This window comes from Pipistrellus kuhlii, unplaced genomic scaffold (assembly GCF_014108245.1).
Source record: "Pipistrellus kuhlii isolate mPipKuh1 unplaced genomic scaffold, mPipKuh1.p scaffold_m20_p_16, whole genome shotgun sequence".
Lineage (NCBI taxonomy): Eukaryota > Metazoa > Chordata > Mammalia > Chiroptera > Vespertilionidae > Pipistrellus > Pipistrellus kuhlii.
Genome location: NW_023425471.1, coordinates 34,601,762 through 34,620,638, shown reverse-complemented (window position 1 = coordinate 34,620,638; position 18,877 = coordinate 34,601,762). Strand labels below are relative to the sequence as shown.

The 18,877-nt window shown below is 37.3% G+C and overlaps 1 protein-coding gene and 1 pseudogene across 4 annotated transcripts in view; one reads left to right on the top strand and one right to left on the bottom strand.

The window, feature by feature from the left end:
* LOC123652450 overlaps positions 1-4,779 on the bottom strand; it is a 32,490-nt pseudogene extending 27,711 nt beyond the window's left edge.
* Positions 1-18,877, top strand: part of DIAPH2 (diaphanous related formin 2) — a 960,594-nt gene that overhangs the window by 774,741 nt on the left and 166,976 nt on the right. For all 4 annotated transcript variants that reach the window (XM_036440044.2, XM_036440043.2, XM_036440042.2 and 1 more), the window contains one exon: positions 13,896-13,991. In XM_036440044.2, coding sequence (XP_036295937.1) covers positions 13,896-13,991 — 96 coding nt within the window. The remainder of the gene's footprint in view (positions 1-13,895; positions 13,992-18,877) is intronic.

Below are 18,877 nucleotides of genomic sequence, written 5' to 3'. Positions count from 1 at the left end.
CCCTCTACTACCACCACCCGCAATCATTATGTATGTGGGTTCTCTTTCTCTCCCTCTTTTTTTTCCCTTTTTGTTCAATCCCTCTTTAAAAATAAAAATTGAAGAAATACAAAAGTTAAGTAGGAACATCAACTTTAAATAATGCATTTGTGAAGTTAAACTTCTAAGAATGACAATCTTTAAATTTCAGTATTTTCTCTGGTTTTACCAGTTTTTAGTAGGTTATTTAAGCATAATTTTCATTCATTACTTTATATTAAAAGAACCATATAATGTTGACAAATTGACATAATTATATCTCTGAGGTATTGGTGCCTAATTTTGTAATTCTATAACATTTTCTACCACCTGGTCAACTTCCTTGTAATTCAATGGAATCCATATTATTTATTCAATAATCTGTAATTAGAGACTTCCTCTAATGAAGCATCGTATGCTTTATTGCCCTGTATTCCTGGGAGCTTTATGGGTTTCAATTTTAGAAAATTTGAATTTGGAAGAGTTATTTTTCCTCCCAGATGTATATTATAAAATAATGAAGAGGTTAATCACTATTGCCTTGTTTGTTTGAAACACCAAAAGGTAATATCACCTAATATACAATTACCATATTACTTTTAATATGTCTTATTTTTTAATTTAAAAGTTAGATTCAATTAAATGGTAGTAGCAATTGGTTAAATTTAGTATGAGTATCTGCCTTAGGGAGTTATTTATTTATTTATTTATTTATTTTGAAATTAACTTTTTCTTTTGGAGACCAACTTCCTTTTATTTAATAAAACAGATAATTAAGGTCTATCTACATTTTAATTATTTAATAATGTAGAATATTGTTAATATGTATTTATATAAATTGTCTAAATTACTAGACTTTAGGTCATTTATATTTCTGAAGCACTTAATCTAGAAATTTGACCTCTTGAATATATCTGGTAAACTAAAGTATATTCATATAATAATCTTTCCAAAGGTTATATCCATTTAAACTTGGATGTATATAGTATTTGACTTTTTTGGTTAGTTTTTTTTTTTAATTTTAGAGTTTACATTAATCTTTTATTTATTAACTAGTGACCCATTACAGGAAATCACACAAGACCCGGGAAACCTCCTCCTCTCCCCCCCCCCCCCCCCGGTGCCATGGGACTTTACCCAAATGCTCTGAGCACAAACTCCTGCACTTGCTACTGGGATAAGGTTCATGTGGGCGACCATATTGGCTATGCCATGGCGATGAAGCAAGCTTTCTGCCAGGCTACTCACTCTGCCCACTCTCAGCAGCTGCCCCCACCCTCCAGGACTGGGGGACTCTGGTGGGGCTGAGAGGATTGGGTGCTGCCATCTTCTGGTTATGGGCACCACCATCTTTGTGATGGAGTGACAGTTAATTTGCATATTATCATTTTATTAGATAGGATTAGGCACATGAGGGAATATATATAGGTATGAGCACTCAGGAAATATACAAAATAATAAAGAGAAGTAGCCTGGCTGGTGTGGTTGGAGGAGCGAAGAAAAATCTAGAAATAGTTAATGAGACCTTTGGTATTTGGATTGGATCTGATGAACAATAAATTGTGGGGAAAGGGGTGATGTGATTAAAGTTACAGGTTAGCAATGTAGGAGACTAGAATCAGAGAATTCAACAATTGTCATGTAATGGCAATGTAGGTTAAGGGCTGAGTGATAGCCCTGGGGAAGAAACTCTGGTTCTATGACAGATTGCCTGGGAAGGGGTGGTGTAGCTTAGTCACTTTTTGAATTTGGAGACAAAGAAAAAATATTAGAGACCATTCAAAGGTTCTAAGCCAGGGGGGATAATCAAACATGAGAAAATTGTGATGAGAAGTCATTAGGGGTGTGGTTAGGTTAGGAAATCTGTGGATGAAGGCATCTCCATCTTAGAAGGGAACTAGAAACCTTGAAAGTGAGATCACTTCCCAGAGTGTAAAAAAGAAAGGCCACAGAATGTCCAGTGACACTTAGGTCTGCTTTCTAAATAATTTTTCAGCAACTTGGTTCAATTTCATCAGGAGACAGCAGTGAGATTGCTAGGAGGACAAATCCATTCTAGTTGATGGAGAAAGAATCCAGGTATATTCAGAGTCAAACTGGCTCTCTCCTGGAGCAAAGTATTGAACTCCTGGGAAGGAATTATTGAGGAATTTAGATCAAGGCTTAAAGGAAAATCCTTCCCTTTCCCATTTTGAAACATCAATGTAAATTACACTATTGAGTTATGATAATGTTTATCAGAAGTACATGCCTTCAGCACCTTACCTGAGGCAAGTGGCAATAGACAGCCTCTTAAGCATTGCTGACCATGCTTTCTGCCATGCTATCCTCCCCTCCTTTCTAATTGGGCCAGAAATTGATTCTATAGAGACAGTCATCTGTAGGCTGGTGTATTTTGTTAGAAATAGCCTATCATAAACACACCTCCCAAAAGGTTGCCCTATACTTGTTGAATCAGTTTGATTCTTTCTTTTGGGGAGTTTGGGCTGAAAGACACAAAGAGGGATAATTAGTTTGCAAATGTCAGAAGGGAAAATAAAAGATACTAAGAGTATGTGCACTTGGGTAGAGTGCATAGTAAGTGAGGATGGACATTAAAGTACAAAAGTAATAACATCATCCATTTAAACTTGGATGTATATAGTATATTGTATTTTATTGTTGTGGCTGGAGGCTAAGAGTCATGGTTGTATTTTCAGTTCTTCATGAGGCTGCCCATACAACTGCTAAGATCTGGTTCCTATTCCTCCATATGTCTGCATGCATCCTTTCATTCAACCCTCACCTTTGTTCCTTGCAAATCATGTAACTTGTTTATCAAGAGGGTTATAACTGTAACCAGTTATCTGATCATTCCTCTTTTCTTTTTCCTTCCTCAATACCCCAACCCACTGGTATCTAATAGCTCCATGAGATGGGAGAGGGAATGAGTGAGGGATCAGATTATGCTGCTCATTCTGTTCTTCTAGTACTTGGCCCAAAAGACTAACCAGCAAGGGGGAAGGAAACCCTTTTCAAGCAAAGGTAAAGTTAATATGAAAACTACAACTAGAAAATTATAGAATCTTCCCAAGATGTCAGTGAGGAACATGAAAGGGGGATTTGACATTGCATGTCTGAGAGTAGTGATGAAGAAAAAACAACAACAATTTGATGTTTTTATCTTTACTGAGATGAGACTTCTCAGTAAACCAGTTTGCATGCCTGGGTTTCAGGCTCCTTCCCTGATCATAGTGGATATGGGAGGCAATCAATCGATGTTTCTCTCTCTCTCTCTCTCTCTCTCTCTCTCTCTCTCTCTCTCTCTCTCTCTCTCTCTCTCTCTCTCTCTCTCTCTCTCTCATCAATAAAAACATATCCTCCAGTGAGGAATAAAAGATTAAGTAAATAAGGTGGTTGGTCACACACATACATGCATGCATACACACCAAGACTGTTTGCCTTTAAAAAATAGATAAACAGCAGTTAAGTTTCTGTGCAAAAGGTGGAGTTACCTTATTAGGGCCTGTCTGTAGTTGTACAGCAATCTGGCTGGAGAGCTGGCCTACTGTAGAATCTGGTGAACGAAGGAAGAGCACTGATTGGTTACAAAGCTGGGCTGACAACTGATGAATCAAGTTTGTTTCCTATATTCCAAGCATCAGCCAATTGAGAATACCAGTGTTATGATTTACAACGCTTTTATACTTGGTGGCGGGCTGCCATTTTTTCTTGAAGTGTGATATTTGTTAAAACTGCCTGACTTCACTCTCATTTGGGCTGTTCTTTTTATGTTGTTCGTGTTCTTTTTTTTTTAATTATTATTATTGTTTAAAGCACATGTGTCAAACACAAGGCCCGCGGGCCAAATCCGTCCCGCCAGGCCTTGCAATGTGGCCCGCACCGTGCTGTCATCACTGCACTCCGCTGAGTTTCCATCACAATGACAGTTTATGACTGTTCAGTAAACCATTTGGCCTGCGATTTAGGCTGGATTTTAGATTTTGGCCCCTTCTCTGATTGAGTTCGACACCCCTAGTTTAAAGTATTACAGATAGCAGTACATATGCCTCCTTTTTTCCCCAATTGACTTCCCTGGGCTTCCCCCACCCCCTGGCATATGCCCTCACCCCCCTAGTGTCTGTGTCCATTGGTTATGCTTATGTGCATGCATACAAGATCTTTGGTTGATTTCTTACCCGCCCCCCCCCCCATCCCTCCCCTGCCTTCCCACTGAAGTCTGACAGTCTGAAAAGCCACTTTTATCCCCACACTTGCCTCAGGCCTTTGCTGGGCACTGAGGAAGAAATAAGGGCACATTTGACCTCATGGTGGTGCTGCAGAAGCTGAAACTATCCCTTTCCCTCTCCTCTCCTCCATTAGGCTGTGTTTGTATTTCTTATGAAGATGGTAGTGTATGACTCATGGTATTATATTCTGATATGGCAGTCCAGATCAAGTTCATAGGGAAGGAACTAGGTCTGTAAAGCTGCTGAATTTACTCCAGGGCAGCTAGAGGCTGCTTCTCAGGCAGGAAATCAAAACTTGCAAAATAGGTCTCCCATTGGCCTTTGAAAAATCTTTATTTTCTTTTTTACTTTTTTTTATTTTAAATGTTTTTTTTTAATTGATTTCAGAAAGAAGGGATATGGAGAGATAGAAACATCAATGATGAGAGAGGATCATTGATCGGCTGTTTCCTATACACCCCATACTGGGAATCGAGCCTACAACCCGGGCATGTGTTCTTACCGGGAGTCGAACTGTGACCTCCTGGTTCATGGGTCAATGTTCAACCACTGAGCCACTGCAGGCAGGCTCATTTTAGTCTTTTTGTAACTGTTCTTTAGGAATGAACTTCAAGGACTCCTCAATGCAAATCCAGATGGAAGTGTGTATACAACTATTGCTTCCTCATTCTGGCTCATTCTTGACTTTTCTCCTGTAAATGGAAGCATCTCAATTTGAAGTCAGCTTACACTGACTGCTCACATCTTTTCCCACCTTCCACTTGGCGAGCCCTTGTTTGTCTGCTATGGAAGTTGCCTAGCTCCTTCAGCACCTCAGAAGCAGATTGTGAGCTCACGTGGGTCTATACCTATGTGACGCTGATGTTGACAGTGTGTACTCTACCTGGATCAGGGGTCAGCACGCTTTTCCTTTAAAGGTTCAGATAGTAAGTTCTAAGTCCTCACAGGCCAAAGGGTCTCTGTCACAGCTCCTCAGCTCTGCTATGGTAGCATGAAAGCAGCATAGACAGGATATAATGAATTGCATATGCTCTGTTCTAAGCTAGGTCTTCTGTGAATGAGCCAAATTTATTCCATGGGCTGAAATTTGAATTTTGTGAAATTTTTATGTAGCACAAATATTGTTTTGATCTTTTAGACACCATTGGAAATGTGAAAAGCAGTCTTAGCATGCAGACTGTACAAAAGTGACTGATAGTCTGGATGTGACTGCTAGGACTCCAATTTGCCAACCCCTGCTCTACAGATATGCCTCTTAGGTTCCAATGCTGGTCTTTCACTTCCCAGCTATAACCTTGAGTGAATTACTTCACTTAAATATGCCTCAGTTTCTGTACTTGGAAAATAGGTTCATATGAGGACTCTCTTAGGACAGGGCCTGACATACATAGTATGCTCTCAATAAATGGTAGAAATCATTAATATTCTTACTTGCAAGACGTTTTTATTTTGATTTTCAGACAATAACTTAAATTTACTTTGGTGGATGGTTTTGAATTAAGTTTATTATTTTTCCAAGTTTGTTTTTACTCAGTTTTCCCTTCACAAGTGTTCCATGACCTTAGTAAATGATTGATTCTTATAAGACAGAGTATTTCAAAGGTCTCTTTGAAATATTAATTACTTAAAATATTGAATGTGAGATATTTTACTAGAGGCATCAACAGCAGTTTTCTGGTAAGCGTTAACACTCAACTTTATTGGGTGTTTTCTTATTTATAGAATGTGTGATTTTCTTTTCCCAATCTTCTAGCATATAGGTAAACTGGGGAAAAATGAATGTGCATAAACATTATTTTTTAATTGCCATTTACTTGATAGTCTTACCATGGACAAACTGCTAAAAAGGTGTCTCTGGCTCAAAAGTTTCTTCACTGAAACTACCTTTTAGAAATCCACTCATTTGTGTAAACAAGCTCCTCTTTAAAGTGTAGATACATACCAGAAAGTTAACTCACCAGTTCAGTTCCCCTGACAAATGTTTATTAGGTAGTACTTGTCATGTAGATATTTGGAGAGCTATCACCCCATCCTTCACCATTCATCACTTTGTAGTGGAATATCCATTTATCTTATGACTCTCATATGGTACCTTTTCCATGACAAAATGTACCTAAAACATTAACCTTAAATTAAAAGTATTAAGGAAGAATACTTGAAGTTTATCAGGGATCTGATGATTTACCTCACTGTAGGAAACTGTTAATTACCTGTTCTGGCAAGGAGATAACAGAATGAATGAACTATCTAACCAACATCCCCCTAGAATTTTAACTTTAATTGCTCAGAGATTAATTTTGCTTTTTTGTGCTCACTACTGTGCAAGGCCTCAACCTGGGAGTATAATATTTTTCTGTTTTGTTTAACAAATTTTCAACTGCTGCAGAAATGTAATTGCTACACTGCCCTTAGTTCATCCTGTGGTTTCTGATAATTTATGCTAAGTTCCTGTGTCCTCTTTTCCCTCTTGGAAGTTTTCCTCTTTTGATCAGGAGCAACTGGCTTCATTATTTCCCTTAGAACTTTATACACTCTACTTATGCCCTCTTATCTCTTTGTAATAATATCTTGATTTCCTTAAACACTTTTCATGGCCGTAAATAACTTCACAAACTATTATCTTCTTACTATCTGTTGATTTACCAAGTAAATCTCCATTCTTCACTCATTTCTAATTAAATTGCAAACTAACAGAAACCTCCCATCAGATAGAGGCTTTCTAGATACTTTTGGACTGCAGTACAAGTTGCTCAAGTTTTTGTCCTGTCTGTTGATACCATGCTTTACCAACCGGTTTGATTTTGTTTATTTCTGGCTCATTTACTGTTGATAATTACACTTCAGGTATTAAGGTTCTGAAGCACACTGTGTTATCTTCATCATATTGTGGTTGCCTTTTGCTTAGTTTATTACCATTTATTGTTTCATGTTGAATTAGAAGATCTATTTTCAGCTCCGTGCCTTTATTTTTATTAGATTCCTAGAGAAGGGATTTTGATTCCCTCTTCTTTGATAACTGAGTAGTCTTCTGGTTTTGTGTCATCTACAAATCCATACATCTTGTGGCATGGTCTTAATCTGGACCATAATAGATAGTGTAAAAAAGATTGAATCTAACCTTGATTTTTCTTGCACTCCACTTACCAATGCCTTCCTAAGCTGTCAGCTTCCATTTACTACTGCTCATGACCTTGCTTACAAAACCAATTTTACTTTTCTATTTCGTCTTCTACCGTTAATGCCAAAATTAACCATTCTACTTTGCTCAGGTTTAGGCAGAATAATATTTGTCACTGCAAATTAAATTATGTCCTATGTATAATTCATTTTTCTCACACTCTGGTCCATTTTGCATACTACTGTGATGCTGATCTTAAATGTCACCTTTATCACATCACTATCTTGCTGAAGATCTACCAATGACTTTTCAGAGTCACTTGAAGCATGTTTAAACTTCTTTATTTGATATCCAAGTCCCTTTAGGACTTTGTTCTGACCTTACCTATCCAGCTAAACTCCTGTACCTTTCAATTCAGTTGCTGTCCTCATGGTTTATCAAGTACACTAAATATATTTAATTGTAGGTAGCTACACTGATTCAAAATTATCTCAACACATTTTACTCTCTTAAAATTATATGATATGAATAGGCAAAATTAATATATAATGGTAGAAATCAGAGCAGAGGTTGCCTCTGAATAGTGGGGGCAAGAGATAACTAATTGGGGGTGATGTAAATGTTCAATATCTTGATTACGGTGGTGATTATATGAGTGAAGCTACTTGTCAAAACTCACCAAACTATACACTTAACTGTGCGTTACAATATTTGTAAATTTATACACATACACACACACACACACACACACACACAGCAAGTGGGTGAATACATGCCCATGTGCGTGTGCTAGGAGTCAATAAGTCTAGATTTTACTGTCCTGAAACCAGTCATTACCCAGCCTTTTTAATTTATTGTTTTCAGATACTTAATTCCCAATTCTTCCATGAGTCCTTCTCACAGAGAGCACAGATTTAGTTTTAAAAATTACTTAATCTATATAAGTATTATCTTATTTAGGGTCCTACCATCAGCAAAAAGCCTTTGGCTTATTTTGGGTCCCTTTACATTGATTGGTTGATGGCAACTTCTTCAACTTTGAACAGCTCAACTTTTCCAGAAATCCTTAATTAAACATTAGAGATTTCAAGGAGGCTGTGTAATAGTGAATTAAAGCCATTATGCCCAGGTTGTTGGGATCTTATGAAATGATTTTTAGTATTTATAGTATTGGCTTTGGTTTTGTCATTTTTGAGGAGTAATGAATTGGAGTGTTGTCTTAGTTAATGAGGAAGTCCAAGCACCATGTGTTTAGGTTCATAGAATAATAAGGGGTGTTCTAATTAATAATGCTTAAAAAGGAGGGATGGCTCAGAGTATTTTCAAAGACTGTATAGTCTTTGAATTTATTGACATGTTAAAAAGTCAGTCTACAATAGTTTCAGGTATGTTGGCAGAAGACACAAGATCTAGGGTCAGAGACAAAGAACTCATTGTACAGCAAGCAGTGTGAGCTTCATGTTCGTATTGCTTTCCCTTGCCTTCCAGCTCCCAAGGGGAGATGCCAAAGTGGGCCCAGGTGGAAGCTATGCACACAGTTGTTTTGTGTCACAGCTGAGGAAGCCAGGCATAGAGAACCCAGTATTTTATAATGGACTAAAAGAAAACCTGCCTGACATCTGCCCTACAGGGAAATATAATGTTTTGAAATCAAACAAACCTGCCCTCTGCTCTGGAGGGAGACATTATGTCTTTCAAGGCTGTACACTATAAAAAACATCCTTAAAAATATAGTTTCAAACGAAGGCCATCAACTCCTGTACTAACAAAATCTGCAGAAATTGAGAAACCCATAGAGAATGGCCACTAAATAAATTTGTGCTAGCCATTGGGGAATAGCCTTATACAGAGTAAAACAGTGATCATTAATTCACCTAGTGCTAATTTCAATCAGTAGCATCTCCAAACTCTCCTGAGGAAATTAAGTCAATACAATAGAGGTAAATGTTGATGCTGAAAACTGAGATCAGCAAGCATTCAGAACCCACTGAATGACCAACATTGTTGGAAACATGAAATACAAGGTAAAATCCATACCTTTCATTTTACCCAAAGATACGTAGCTCACACAGAGCCCACAGGCCTTCGTACTACCTACTCAGCTCCTTAATACTGTCTGTGATCTTGTTTCATGAGGAAAGATTAGAAAGTTATCTCTGAATTGCTACTTCTCAGACATGCCTATATGTTACCATTCTAGTGGCAAAAAAGCATTAACAATTTTCTCTGTGATAATTCTTTTGCTCAGTAAAATAGGTATTGTAAGTTGTAAGAAAGCACATTTTTTCTATGTAACTCAAAAAGTAAAAACTATTTTCCCTTTAAAAAAGAAACACACTTAAAAGATATATTTCCTCAGTTTGATCACATAGACCAAAAAATTAAAAACAAACAAAAATTCCAGCTACTTATTGCTAACCACATGTAAGTAGAATGAATGATTTTATGAACTTGGAAATTCTAAGTGAGCTGCCAACCTTACACAATTCAATGACATACCAAATTTCCCTGAAATTTATTTAAAATGAAGGATAATGTCTTTCAAATGATCGTGTTGGCTTCCATTTTGTTTTAGGAAGACTAACTGAAATATAAATCAGTTCTATGATATAATCATATAACCTTCATTCTTTAGTGTCAGACACTTCATGAAAATCTCTCAGCTCCTTTGAAAGTTCTCATGAAGCAAATGAAAAAGTAATGGTGGACTGGAACCTACATTTCTTTATTTTAATACATCAGTGATGTTCACAAAGACCTGGCCTTTAAAAACAACAACAACAACAGTTTAGCATATACCTTCTCAGCAGGGACAGTAGACCCCTAAGGGGGTGAATATTTTTTCTTGGGGATGTGGGCAGAGAAAAATCTTAGATATTACAAGGTTTGTAGTCCTCCAAAGAGCCACAATACATAAACAGATATGTAGTATATCTGTGATGTATTAAATGTTAATAATGGGAGATTAGGAAAAAGATGTCTAAAATAGTTCCATGGGGAAAGGGGTATGATAATGAAAAAAAAGTTCAGAAACAATGGTCAAACATTATATTTTGATCAGTGTTGTCAGATGGCAACCACTAAATTAAGCAAGAGAATTTTTTAAAATTTCTCTCTATGTCATACTTGTTTTCCATATTTTATCTGTATATAATATGATAGCATTAAAGAATTTTATTTAAATGGTATCCATGATGTCATTATGTTATAAATTTTTTCAGTTTTGTGCATTATTTATGTAAAATCATAAATGCATACTGTTTTGTATTCTGTTGTTTTCACTTGTATACATATATTCATTTTCTACATGATCTTTATAATCACTATTTTTATAAGGACAATTCAATTCAGTTGTACTGTGGCTCTCTTTTGGTTGTGCTTCTATAACTGTAAAAATTCCTTCCATGTCTTCTTTACAGTTCTTCTTCTGACTTCCTATTAAAAACTAGAGGCCCAGCCGAAACCGATTTGGCTCATTGGATAGAGCATCAGCCTGAAGGGTCCCAGGTTCGATTCGGGTCAAGGGCATGTACCTTTGGTTGCAGGCACATTCCCAGTAGGGGGTGTGCAAGAGGCAACTGATCAATGATTCTAAACGATGTTTCTAACTCTCTATCCCTCTCTCTTCCTCTCGGTAAAAAAACAATAAAATATATTTAAAAAACAAAAAAACAAAAACTAGAGGCCCTGAGTGTGTAATCACACGAGACTCCAGACCCACTGTGCAGGGAGACCCATCAGTGAACCTCCTGGTGACTGGTCATTACAGCATTACGGCCACAGGCCTTCTATAATATAGACTGGGGTCCTCAGGAATTGCATACTGTGTCCCCTCCTCATCTCATACGTCTCAGGGTAATCTCTGTCTTCCACAAGCCCTCAGATCTTTCAGTTCCAACTCAGTCTTCACTTCTGGGTTCCAGGCTCATCTTTCTATCTTTTATTGGATATCTCTACTGAGCTATTTCTTAAAAAACAATCTCAAAAAAATTGTCACATTTTCTCAACCTGTTTATCCCTGGTTATCTAGCTTCCATCCCTTCCTTCCCTTTGACATCAGCAGCCCAGCTAGGTCCTATTGACAGTATTAATACCTTCATAATATCCACTCTCTCCATTCACTCTGCTGACCCCTTCGTTTAGTCCTTTCTCTCCTACTAAGACAATTAGCTTATACTCCTAAACATCTTCCTGCCTCCTGTTGTGCCATCTTGTCTTCCACCACAGTGCTGTCTGACAAGTCTTTCTAAAGCATATATCTGATCAAGTCACCTCCAATCACTTATGGCTATACTGCCTAATACAGTAGTCAGGAGCCAATATAGTTATTGAGCACTTAAAATGTAGCTAATCTGAGGTAAATTGTAAATTGTAAATTTATTTCAGTAAATCTGAAATAAACCTATTAGATTTTCAATATTTAGTCTGAGAAAATAGATGTAAAATATGTAATTATTGTATATATTGAGTTAAGTATTTACATAACATATTCAAATTAATTTTACCTGCTTTTTTTTTTTTGCTTTTTTAAAATATGGCTACTAGAAAAATTAAAACTATCTACATGACTCACATTTATGGCATGCATTATATAACTATTGTACAGTGCTGGTTTATAGAATAATGCCCAAACTAGATCATAAGATTATGATGTTTCATCATCTGACCACCATAGGCCTAGTCCATTCATCTCCTGCCTGTCATGCAAACAGGGCTGGTCTTGGTGGCAGATTGATCTGGATTCATTCCTAGACCTTCCACATGCTGTCAGTGTGATCTGAAACAAGTTTGTAAGTTTTAGTATCCCCAGCTGAGAAACAGAGAGAATACCAATTGCACAGTGTTGTTGGGCAGATTAAAAGATACAACAAAGGTCAAGTGCCTCCTGCATAAAATTTAATTTTCCTAGATGCATTCCAGTCACACCCAAATACTTTCAGTTCCTCTTTTTTTCTTTTTTTCTATTGTAAAGAGCAGGGGTTTGTTCAAATATATCTGCAGCCTTCTAAAAAGTACACAATCCCCTTTCCCTCTTTGATCACTAGTATTCTACTTTCTTTTTATTTTTCCTATTTTCGCCATGTATTATACCAGAGGACCTCTGTTTCCCTTTTTGTTTCTCATTCAATATCCTGTATTAGAGAATTCATTTTAGAACCAGTGATCATAACATTAACACCATCTCAGGTTAGAGGAACAGCATACTCATAAATATTTTAGCTTGTTCTTCCCCCATAAGAGAATATTTTCTTTCTGTCACCTGATACCCCATAGTCAATTCTTTAAACAAGTTGGACTTAAATTTAACTTGTGAATAGCATTAGAAACAATTTCTTTTTCCTCATTCCTCACTTTTAAAAATATATATTTTTTATTGCATTTTTGCAGAGAGGAAGAGAGGGATAGAGAGTTAGAAACATTGATGAGAGAGAGACATTGATCAGCTTCCTTTTGCACACCCCCTACTGGGGATGTGCCCACAACCAAGGTACATGCCCTTGACCGGAATGGAACCTGGGATCTTTCAGTCCACAGGCCAACCCTCTATCCACTGAGCCAAACCGGTTTCTGCTCATTCCTCACTTTTGCTTCTCTTAACCCTCCTACCAGTGCCCTCTACCCCAAACCCACACATTTAGCTGCCATATACATTAACTATCTTGTTAGGTCCTTTTCATTGCCTGTGCATTAGCCACAGTGCAGTAGAGAGTTTCTGGCAATTGACACCTTGAGACAAATGCTCTAACAAACCTTAAAGTGTTTTTGATGGCCAGCGTTGTCAAAGGTGGAATGTTCTACATACATTGCCATTAGGAATTTCCAGAAACATTTTTTGAGTACTCACCCGTGGATTCTTAACTGTTCTTTCTCTTAGGAAAAGCTTAGAAACACAGCGGCATTCTAAAAGGGATGAGTAGAGTCTGGCTAATGTTTCTCAAATGTAAAATGTGGCCTTTCAGATGATGTGGTCACCTTTTTTTCTTCTTTAACAATGTCAGCATTTTGAAATGGGGAAGGGATGTGGGTTAGATAGGAATTGAATGCAAATGTGTTTTTGCAAATAGTGTCTTTGGAGATAATCGCAGATGATGGTTGAATGCTGAAGGTATTAATACAATCAGTATTTAACCTTGTGTAACTCCGCTTCATCAAATCACACCCTGTGCATTGATTGCATTAAGCCGGGTCAGTGGTTTCTTGCTTAGGAATATCTTATAAGAATCTTAACAGGAAGCAGCAGTAGCTGATCAGCTACTGTTTATTTGCATACTGAGCGTGTCATCAATAATACAAAAGACAAGGTCTTTAAGTTGAAAGAACAGTGGGATTGGCATGAATTTTGCTTAATGGTGCGTAATAAGCAAAGTAGGCAGTGGTGCCAGAAACTGACAGGATCCATTATGTTAAAACAGATATATGTCTTTAATTTAGGGGTATTATGTAAATCTGACAGGAGTTTTTTTCCTTTATTTTCCTGTAGTTTAACTTTAATTGCTACAAGATTAATTCTGATTTCTCCTTCCCTCCAGAGGGTGATGAGACTGGTGTGATGGATAATCTTCTAGAAGCCCTACAATCAGGTGCAGCATTCAGAGACCGCAGGAAGCGGATTCCCAGGAATCCAGGTAAGACCACTTTAACCTCACTGGGATTGTCAAATGTGAATGTTCAGAGCCAAGGACTCGGGCGCCCCCCCCCCCCCACACACACACCAAACACACACACACCAAACAGAAAAACTTGGCCCTGGAAAATGTTTAACACTTGATCTCAGTTCATGTGTGAAGTCTCAGCAGGCTTCTCTATCTCCATGATTGCAAGTTTCAACCTGGTAAAAGTATCTTCAAATAGCTATAGACTTTGCAAAAAACATTCTGAAACAAGAGCTCCCACTGTGTTTAATATTAAATATTTTAATTGTTATTTCCTGAGCGCATGGTTTGGATGGAAGGTGTGCTTTAAAACCATAAATGTAATTAAATCATTAAAAGTAATTGGCCCTGAGGATAACACATTAGCTATTTACAGGTAAGGAAACAGAGATAATGTTTTTTCCTAGAGGCTGCTGTGGCTTTGCAGTACAGTCCATTCTCCATGTTAACAGAGAGGAGAGATACAGATGATCTAATATCCCTGAGAGTCCCAAGCAATTGAAACCCATGTTTGTGTGTTTTAGTAACAAAGCCACACAATGAAAGTTGATCTCAGGAGAATTAGAAACATAGAAATAACTTCCCTCACTCAAGTGTAACTAGAGAGTTGTCCGCCTTCTCTGTTTATACCCTATGGCGGAGGTAAATAGGAGTTCCACTCAGTATAATCCAAATAGACTGAGCTGGCCATCTCTTCTAAGTAAGTTCTTCTATTTTTTTAGTTCAAATCTTTCTTAAAGTAGAGGAATAAATTAAGCATGCTAATTTGAAGTGTTCTCTTCATGGACTGTAAAAGCTATATAGAGAAGTAAATAAAAAAGGAAAATTAATAGTAAATATGTAAACTCTACTTCATTTAGACTTATAAGATTTGTCTTGAATAACCTGCAACTCAAAAAAATATTCTGAATCTGGACTGGAAACTATCATATATCATTAGAATGCAAATCAGTGCCTCTCAAAACCATTGTACTCCAACAAACCAGTGAAAGAAATGGAGCTCAGTGCAGAGATATTCCGGTAGCTTTTGGCAATGGCAGAAGACAGTATAAGTTATAGTTATCTTCCTGAAGATAATATATGCTTGAGAGGAGAGAAGTGTTTTGGTTGGATTATAAAACTATTTTGTGTGACTGAAGACATTGAAAATGGGCTACAAAAAAAGGGGAAGCCAGGAGGAAAGAAAATTAAAATCCTTATTTATAAGCTCATATTAACTTCTTAAGGTAATGCTCCTTGGCAGAATGTTAGGAGCACTACTGCTCTGTAATTATGAGGTGGCCATTCCATTTCCTCAGTCTTTGTCTGCAAAATGAGAATGTTCTAGAATGCTATTGGGCCCTTTTCATCTCTCAATGAAAACAGAAACCTTCACTATTTTTTCTCAAATTATCAGAACATTAATAGTCAGTGGAAAGCAAACTGAAATAATTTGTACATCAATTCAGTTCTCTGTTAAGCAGCTGATAAGTAAAAGTTATTCTGTGCCTTAAAAGAACTGCCATCATCTCTCCAGTCTGTTTATTTTAAAAATACATTTTCTGAGCCCCCTGTCTGATTAGTCTCACACCTCAGACTGACTCTAGAAAGACTACTAGTAGAGAGCGATCGTTCTATGGGGTTTCTGTGAGTTTGGCACTCCGGGGAATATTGTGTTGTCAACTGTGAAACACCAAGAATATATTCAGAAATGGCATAAATTTACAGTACTTTTTCCAAGTAATCTAAATTGGGCTCTTTTTTGGTTTGTAGCTAGAGTGCCTCCAGGAGCACAGAGGGTAAAAAATATCAGCCTATTTAGCCCTGGCAATCATTCCAAGTGGCAGCAACCAAGGCAAATGTCCAGTGGTAAAAAGAAACTAGAAGGCAAGCAGCAGCAATGATTGATGAAGCATCTTGGAGAAAGAGAGAGGGAAAGGCAGGCACAGAGTAGACAAGTCTGCTCAAACCTCTCCCGCCTGTTTGCCCCTTTCTATAACCAACAGAACCAGGAACTTTTCCAGATTTCCTTCTTCTTCCTGCCTTTCCTAACTATACCATCTTTTCCTGCTGGCCCCTTTTTTTGTGTTGACTTTCTTGGGCACCTTATTTGGCTCCTTTCCAAGATCCCAATGATTTTGTATTGATACAATTTCCTTATTCAACACTGGTATCCTTGTTGCTTTCTAATGACCTCCACTTCAACATGGTGAGATACAAGCAATAAAAACAAATCATAAAAAATGGCTGTTTCCTCCAAGTAAAGTAAAATAAGAGAAAATAGACAAAAATCTGAAAATCAGAGCCCACCTCAAATAGCAAAGATGTTCTGCTCTGCTTTCCATCTTGTTAGCATCACTTGCAGATGGAAATGATAGTATGTAAAATACAGAGCTCTACAATTCTGCATCTAATTGCAGTGTTTTCAATGCCCTATTTAAACAAAATGAGGTGAGAGTCTGTATTCTCCATTAGAAAGTTAAAATGTTAATAAATAGTGTAATTAGTTGCCTAAATTAGAGATCTCCCACACTAAGCCTATATCCCCTCCCCAAGAGTAACCCATATTAGGTAACTCAGAAGAAGCTCCCAAGTATTGCCGCCAGCCATTTCAGCTGAGTGCGCTGTTTCTATTAAGGGCACCAAAAGACATTTTAAGGGAGACTATCATATCAGGAGTGATATTTAAAATATTAATAACTGATGTCGCACAGTCCCCAACCTGTCAGAATATACACAGCAATAAGTGGCCACCATGGTTGTATTAATTCATACTGGCTGAATATCAACCCAGATTACAGCTTTGCTGATGTCAAACTCTGAGATTAGGAAATGAGCCCCTATACATTCATTAATTTATCGTACATATGTTCTGTGAAAGGTGCTATATTACAAATGATGGAAGATGCATAAATAAGATAGTCTTAGTTATAAGACCCTGTGTCTTGTAGGAAAGATAAAAAAGTACAGAAATACTGCAGAGTGAGGCAGGTGATAATAGGTACTATACAAAAGGTGCCAATAGCATATTATGTGAGTTCAGAGAAGGGAAATATCATGACTTAATGGATATGTCAGAAAAAACACACACACACACACACACAGAGAAAAAGACTTGGAAGGATGAGAATGGAAATCAGCAGTAGGAGTTGGAGGTGGGGATAGTAAGCATTTCAGTGGAATGAAATGTCCTTAAGAAAAATAGAGGTAGCCGGGACCGGTTTGGTTCAATGGATAGAGCATCGGCTTGGGGACTGAAGGGTCCCGGGTTCGATTCTGGTCAAGGGCATGTACCTTGGTTGCAGGCATATCCCCAGTAGGGGTGTGCAAGAGGCAGCTGATTGATGACTCTCTCTCATCGATGTTTCTAACTCTCTATCTCTCTCCCTTCCTCTAAGTATAAAATCAATAAAATATATATATAAAAAAAAGAAAAATAGAGGTAAAAAAAATAAGTATTTTTGGAGAATAGCAAATAGTACAGCTAGTAGTTCTATAAAGTATAAAAGTTTGGAGATAATTCTGGAAAAGTAGACTGGTGCCATATCCTAGAGTGCTGAAATAAGATGCTAAGGTGTCAGCATATAAATCTGTAGGCAATGGCGATATATTGAAGGCTTTTAAGCAGTGGAAGAGCATGATCAAAGCTATATATTAATACATTTCACCTATAGACGTGTGAACAATGAGTGGGGATAATACTGTCATTGTCTTAGTCAAAGGAAATAACGTAGAGGAAGAGGAGTAACTACAAGTCCAGGATGAGATTCAGCTTTTGAGTATGATTAGTTGGAGGAGAGATGGGTTACAGGAGAAAACTACTAGGATCAGGAAGATGAGTATTATTGGAAGATGAATAGACAGTATTCATTCAACAATTGTGCAATTCGGGTGACTGCCTCCTGGGTGTCATATACAGAGTTAGGTACTGAAGATGCAACACCAAATAGGCCACTTGCCTCAAGGAGTTTGGATACTACTTGGGAAAACATGAATGTAAGGTATGTGATCAATTGCGACACATTCTAATTGCAACACAATCTTATATATGCATAATGAGATATGAGTTGTATGCTTGGGCAGGAGTTAGAGTGCCTTCCCCATCCCCTCACCTCTCAAGAGCCTTTGCATGCCTAGAATGTGAACTTGCTTGCTAGAAACTTAGTGGGTAAAGGACCATCTCAGTTTTCCTTAATAACCTACTGTGGATCTATCCTCTCTGAATTTGCCAATTTTTTCTGTACCTTCTTTGTTACAGCCTTTGTTAGCACTTAAGGTACTAAATTCCATGTGTTTACAATTGACTTTGTAAAGAACTGCCCATCAGTATTTCTGACTTTGTCTTTATAAGATCAAAGGTAAGCTTTGGAGGGTAAAACATGCACACACATACACACACACCTTGCAGAAGTGAAAAGCACACTTAAATATCAATACACAATGCCGCCTCTGTTTAAATTACTGAATAGCTATCAATGCTTAGCACTTGCTTCCCCTGCTTTAACCAACTTGAGTTCTTCATTCTTTACCCTTTGTAAGTATATATATATAAACAAGCTTCTCAGCAATAGGTAGATATCTAACTTAGCTATTCGAGCTGTGACTAGATTTTGATATATAGATCTAGACATTAAAAAAAAAAAACACAAGAGTAGCATTAGAAAGAAATGAAACCAGGAAACAGAATAAATTAATTTGGTTTTAGAACCACACAGGGGCAACCAAGAAAACGAAATTTGAAAAACCAGAAGAAACTCAGGAGACACATGATCCTAGTTTTATGTATCAGCAAGATAACAGTATAAATGAGAAGGTGTAATTTACCATTTGAGAACAGATAGGGGAAAAGAAACAATGGTATTCAACAGAGAACAAAAACA